Source organism: Calidris pugnax, unplaced genomic scaffold (assembly GCF_001431845.1).
Source record: "Calidris pugnax isolate Ruff unplaced genomic scaffold, ASM143184v1 scaffold285, whole genome shotgun sequence".
NCBI lineage: Eukaryota > Metazoa > Chordata > Aves > Charadriiformes > Scolopacidae > Calidris > Calidris pugnax.
In genome coordinates, this window is record NW_015091000.1 from 82394 (window position 1) to 88014 (window position 5621).

General features: G+C 59.2%; 2 protein-coding genes across 2 annotated transcripts in view; one reads left to right on the forward strand and one right to left on the reverse strand.

Annotated features, from left to right (window-relative positions):
* Window positions 1–5: 5 nt before the first annotated feature.
* On the forward strand, window positions 6–3494 carry NDUFS7 (NADH:ubiquinone oxidoreductase core subunit S7; the record flags this gene model as incomplete). The annotated part of the gene is made up of 6 exons (XM_014955540.1): window positions 6–52; window positions 981–1098; window positions 1709–1888; window positions 1972–2018; window positions 2728–2816; window positions 3284–3494. Coding segments are annotated over 6 exons (579 nt in total), but the record flags the coding sequence as incomplete, so codon positions are not given.
* Window positions 3495–3636: 142 nt separating this feature from the next.
* The window catches only part of GAMT (guanidinoacetate N-methyltransferase), a 16694-nt gene continuing 14709 nt past the window's right edge, over window positions 3637–5621 (reverse strand). Inside the window, exons 4-5 of the mRNA XM_014955542.1 lie at window positions 4902–5062; window positions 3637–4576 (exon numbers count right to left, since the gene is read on the reverse strand). Of these exons, the coding sequence (XP_014811028.1) occupies window positions 4436–4576; window positions 4902–5062 (302 nt within the window). The 3' untranslated portion in view covers window positions 3637–4435. The remainder of the gene's footprint in view (window positions 4577–4901; window positions 5063–5621) is intronic.

The following is a 5621-nucleotide window of genomic DNA, read 5'->3' on the forward strand; positions in this document are numbered from 1 at the left end:
CTGCTCACACGCGGCTGCTCCATCAGACGCCGGCGGCCGAACGCGCCGACAGGTAAAATTTACAAGGCGGCCGAGGGGGGGAGCCGGGAGGGAGCGCTGAGGGGGAACCGGGCCGGGTTCTGAGGGGACACCAGGCCCCGGGGCCCTGAGGCGGCGACCGGCCCGTTCCCCGGGACCCTGAAGGGAAGGATCTCATCCTCTGGGGTTTTAATCCCTGCAGACGTAGCAGAAACCAGTTCCAGCACAGTGTCCTGGCACGCAGAAGGGTAACTAGAACGGTGTTTGCATAGCAAATCCTTTTCAAATTTCTCCTATGGAACAAACGAAGTTGACCTCGAAAACAAATTTCAGACATGAGAGTGCAAAGTAGCGCGCAGGCCTCGCTGCTGAGTATCTGACTCTGCTCTGCTCTCCCTCTTCGCTAACAGTAGGGAGCTTTTGGCAAAATAAAGCAGTTATTCCAATCTTCCTTTCCAGGCAAGTTAGCAATGCTCGTTAAGGGGGGGCTTAAGGAAGCTGTGGCTGCCCCATCCCTGGAGGGGTTCAAGGAGCTCTCCCCCCGGTTGGGGCCGTTCCCTGCCCCGGTGGCGGGTCCGAGCTCTCCCCTGCTCTCTCCTCGCAGGTCTTCGCCTCCCCCGGTGCGGCGCGCTGGCCTGGCGGTGAGGGACGCAGTCTCTTTCCTTATTTCTTAAAAGCCAGGACTAACTGGCAGGTGGAGGTGACCCTGCCAGGAACCCCCTATAATTTGAGTACAGCAAATAGAAGGGCTCTGCCTGAGAAACACACTCCACAGCTCTCCCCCCAGCCGGGGCAAAAGCCCCCCCTGTTACAAACGCAGCCCCCAGCAGCAGCAGAGGGTGTGGGGTTGTCCGTAAGCGACGCACCAGGGATGCTCCATGGGATCACAGCTCCTCAGGCTCACGATCGCATTCTGCAGTTACGCTTATTAACTGGAGACTGATGCTCCTGTTTGTCCTCAGCTCTGTCCAAGTCCAGCAGAAGAGCTCTGCTGTTGTCCAGAAGAAGTCCTACGTCCCCGCGAGCAGGGGCGAGTACATCGTCACCAAACTCGATGACCTCATCAACTGGGCACGAAGGGTGAGCGGCTGGAGCGGAGGTGCTGGTGGGAAAGGGATTGGAGCCCTCTCCTCCTGGGGATAAAAATAGGCTCAAAACTCTCCCCGGGGAAGCAGCCAGGTTTCTTGGCCGGAGGTTGACATTTGGGGGGGCTGTGTCGGGGCGGGAGAGATGTGTGTGGTGGGGGTGGGACGCGGTGGCTGCTCGTCTTGGCACTTTCTGGTTTACGCAGTGCTTGTTGATGCTGCCCCAAGCCCCATCTGCTCTGCCTTCCTGAGCTCTGCCCTCTCCAGCCCCCCCTGCCCTTGTGTGGGTTTTCTGAGGGGGCTGGGGGACCCACCTGAGATGTGAAGGGGGGAGTGTCTCTAACGTTGGGTGCCTTTGGCATCGCCGAGGGCACAAACTCACCCCCCTCTGCCCGTCTCTTTCCCCAGAGCTGTGGGTTTCTCTCCAACGTGACAAAACCCACCATTTCCATTTACGATGCTCTGACTGAACAGACCTTGAAACTTCTCTTGCGCCGTTTCCCCTTCTGTCTGACCAATTCTTTGTGCTTTGAGTCACCCCCAAAGGGTCCCCTCTCCCGTTTTGGGCGTTCTCACCCGTGACCCCCCTGTCTCTCCTGCTGCAGAGCTCCCTGTGGCCCATGACCTTCGGGCTGGCGTGCTGCGCCGTGGAGATGATGCACATGGCAGCCCCTCGCTACGACATGGACCGCTTCGGGGTGGTGTTTCGAGCCAGCCCCCGGCAAGCGGACGTCATGATCGTGGCCGGCACCTTAACGAACAAAATGGCCCCAGCGCTTCGGAAGGTGCGGGGCGGGGTGGGGTGGGTGCCCTCGTGCATCCCAGGGGGGTGGATGGAGAAGGGTCTGAAATGTCTTGTGTCCTGCAGGTCTACGACCAGATGCCGGAGCCACGCTACGTGGTCTCCATGGGGAGGTAAGTGCTGGGATGTCCTTGTCACCTTGTGTGTGAGTCTGGTGGCTCCGCTTGGGTGGGAGATGAAGGGAGGGGAACCCATTTCTCGCGTGGGGGAGGTCTGGTGGCTCCGCTTGGGCGGGAGATGAAGGGAGGGGAACCCATTTCTCGTTTATATCTCCAACCCCTTTAATTATATAAAGAGGCCGTGTTACAAGCGAGACATAAAGGCTCCCTTTGGGGTGAGGAGAACGATGTCTGTCCGGTCCCCGTGAGCTGGGAAGTCTTCCCAGGGAAAGATTCTGGGGTTTTTACGGCTGTGGGAGTCTGGGGATGTCTCAGAATCGGTGTTTAGACAAAAGTTTTCAAAATGCTCCTGCTGCACAGTGTGAAATGTGGGCTCTGTGGAGCTCTGGCCTGGTGGAACCAGCAGCTCGTTTGTCTCCTGGAGCTGGGGCTGAGGACGGGGCCTGGAGGGGACAGAACAAGTCCCAGAGATGCTCTGTGCAGACGTGGCAAAATAAGAAAGGTTTTGCCGTAGAGAGGAAGGACCCTCACTCAGTGTCTGCTTTGTGAGAGCGATGAAAGGGGTCGGTTTGGTCACTTGGTGACGAGGCTGAAGGGCCACCAGCGTGAGCCTTGGCACCCTCTCTGTCCCTCGGGGGCCGGGGTCCCCTTCTCCTTTGCCTCCTGCTCTTCATCCCCACCGAAACCCCCCCGTCTCTTGCAGCTGCGCCAACGGCGGGGGCTACTACCACTACTCCTACTCCGTGGTGAGGGGCTGCGACCGCATCGTGCCCGTGGACATCTACGTGCCAGGTAGGAGAGAGGGGCTCTGCCCACCACGGTGCTAACGCGGGGCAGGCGGGGGGCCGGGGGGATTCTGTCTGTCTGGAGGGAGCTCGGGGCAGCTTCAAAGGTCCTTCCGTTTCGAACGGTGCTGCTGCAGCTGCAGATGCCTCAGTGGGATCTGCCCGGGGTTCTGCTGGTGATGTTCCTCACCAGTGACTCGGGTGGGCTGTAGTTTAGTCAACCACACGCTCTCCTGTGAGACACCACCTTGCTTAAAAGCAAAACGTTTCTAGGTTTTATAAAGACCTTTTCGACAAACCCCACGACTTCAGTTTATTTAAACTAAAGAAGCTCTTTATGAGCTCTGCAGCCTGTGACACCCACACAGAGGGAGATCACAGCCTGGTTGGGGCCAAAGCCCGGGGCTTCTTGGTTCTGCTTCTGGCTACAGGTCGGTGCAGCCCCACGGGCTTCCCTTTGCCTCCCTCTCTCAGGTTGCCCACCCACCGCGGAAGCTTTGCTGTACGGAATCCTGCAGCTTCAGAAGAAGATCAAACGGGAGAAGAAGATCCAGATCTGGTACAGGAAATAGCCTTTTATTTATGCCCCAGCCCCTCACTGCCCCACCGGGCGCCCGCTCGCACCGTACGCACAAGAAACCTGTGTTCTCACGAGCCTTCAATAAAACTCCACCTGGTTCAGAGACTCCTGTCTTCGATCTGTCCCTCCTCTCCAAAGGGGTTTAACTCCTTTAAAAACGGCACTAAAAAGCAGGATTTGGGTTTGAGGAGGAGGTGGGGTGGTGCTCTGAAGGGCCCATGAGGGAAGGAGAAGGTTGGGAGCTCCCTGTCGTGACATAAACGCCTTTATTTCTAGAATATAAGTAAAATATTAATGCTTGGAATCAGACTATGACTAAGAAAAGGGGACACTGCAGCTTTCCTGGGCACGGAGGGGTAAAGCAGCCCGGGGTGGGTTTGGGACACATCCCAGGAGCTCGGTGTGTTCCTGGGAACAGGACCGGTCCCTGCAGGGTCACACGCGCTTTGGAGAGACGAATAAATGGCCCTGGAACAGCCATTGTGTGTTACATTCCTCTTTAATGGATTTTTATCCCTTCTGGGCGAAGAGAGAAAACATCATTTATGTGCTGTTCACTGCCAGGAGCTCGTCGGAGTCGGAACTCGCCAGGATGGGCTTCGGCCAAAGGCACCGGGAAAGGTCACCCGAGATCCCGCCCCAATAAAACCCCTCAAACTGCCCCGTGTCCCCCCCCTCCCCGTCCCTCCCCCCTGCTTTGGGTTATTTGGCTTCTGTGTGGAAAAAAAGATCCTGTTTTTAGAGGAAATGCCTAATCCTTGAAGCCTTTTGGCTCTTGAATCGCAGCTTAGTTGGTACTTGGAGTCCTGAGTGGGACCCCCCCAGGGCAGGGGGCTGCGTGGAGCTGGTGACAACCTGGTGACAACCCAGTCCTTTGGTCCAGGAGGTCCCCTGAAGACCCGGGAGGTCCATCCCGAGCCTCCAGCCACCTCCCACCTCTGGATGAATGAGCTTCCATCCTCTCTCGTTAGCATCAGAGGAGATAAGAGCTTTTTCTCCTCCTGGCAGCGCACATCATCAGCCTCTCCTCGTTAGCGGTTGCACCCTCAGTGCTTAACGATGGTGGGTGTGATCATCTTGTGGAAGGAGTAGTACCTGCAGTCCTGGGGAGGGACCAGCTCCATCACCTTGGTGCTGATGTTCTCCTTCTTGAACCCGGCCTCCACCAGGTGCCTGACCTGGGTCTCCTGCGGGGGGTGAGGGGTGGGAAGGGGCAGCCATGGGTTGAGGTGTCTGGAGATGCTGCTGAGCCCCGAGGGGACATGGGACAGCACAAGGGGCTGGGGGCAGGGACCCCCATCTTGGGCTGCCACCAGCAAAACCCCCCTGACCATCCCTCGGATGTTCCCCACCGAGCCCCGGCCATCATGGAGCAGTGGAACAGCTGTGGAGCGCTCTGGCTCCTGCTTCTCTGTGGCCAGAGCCTCAGGCTGGGGGTCCACAGGCGTTGGGGACCCCCCGGGTTGGGATGGGGGGCACTGGGCCCTCCCCATCACAGCCCCCAGAGCTCACCTCAAACATCTTCTCGATGTCGCTATACTTGGTCTTCAGCAGCTCCCCCCAGGAGGTGAGGTTGCAGTAGGTGAGGACCCCGCCGGGCTGCAGCAGGCGGAAGGCATGGTCCTGCAACGGGAATTTGGGGGAGGGGGGGGTCTGGCTCAGCACCCCCAGCTCGGCACCTGGACCCCCCCTTTGAGCCCCCATTTCTCCCCCACGGAGCCAGACATTGCCCCCGTGTTCCTGCTGCTCCCCTCCTGATGCCACCACGTGGACCGATAGCGCTGCCGATGCCACCATAGAGCTGGGGACATCACAGGGACTTCATGGGGACATCACAGGGACATCATGGGGGGTTTCCAGAGGGGACACTAAGTCGGCTCAGCACCCCCAGCTCGGCACCTGGACCCCCCCTTTGAGCCCCCATTTCTCCCCCACGGAGCCAGACATTGCCCCCGTGTTCCTGCTGCTCCCCTCCTGATGCCACCACGTGGACCGACAGCGCTGCCAATGCCACCATCGCGCTGGGGACATCACGGGGACATCGCGGGGACAGGGGGGGTTTCCAGAGGGGGCACTAAGTCTCGGGTGGTGGGCAGGGGGGGTGCAGGGGTGGCAGGGGCTGCAGACCCAACACCTGGCTCCAAACTTCTTCTCCCTGCTCCATCTGACCCTGTCTCCCCCAAAATCCCCCCGGGAGGAGGGCTCTGGCTCCTGGCGGAGGGGGTGGGAGGG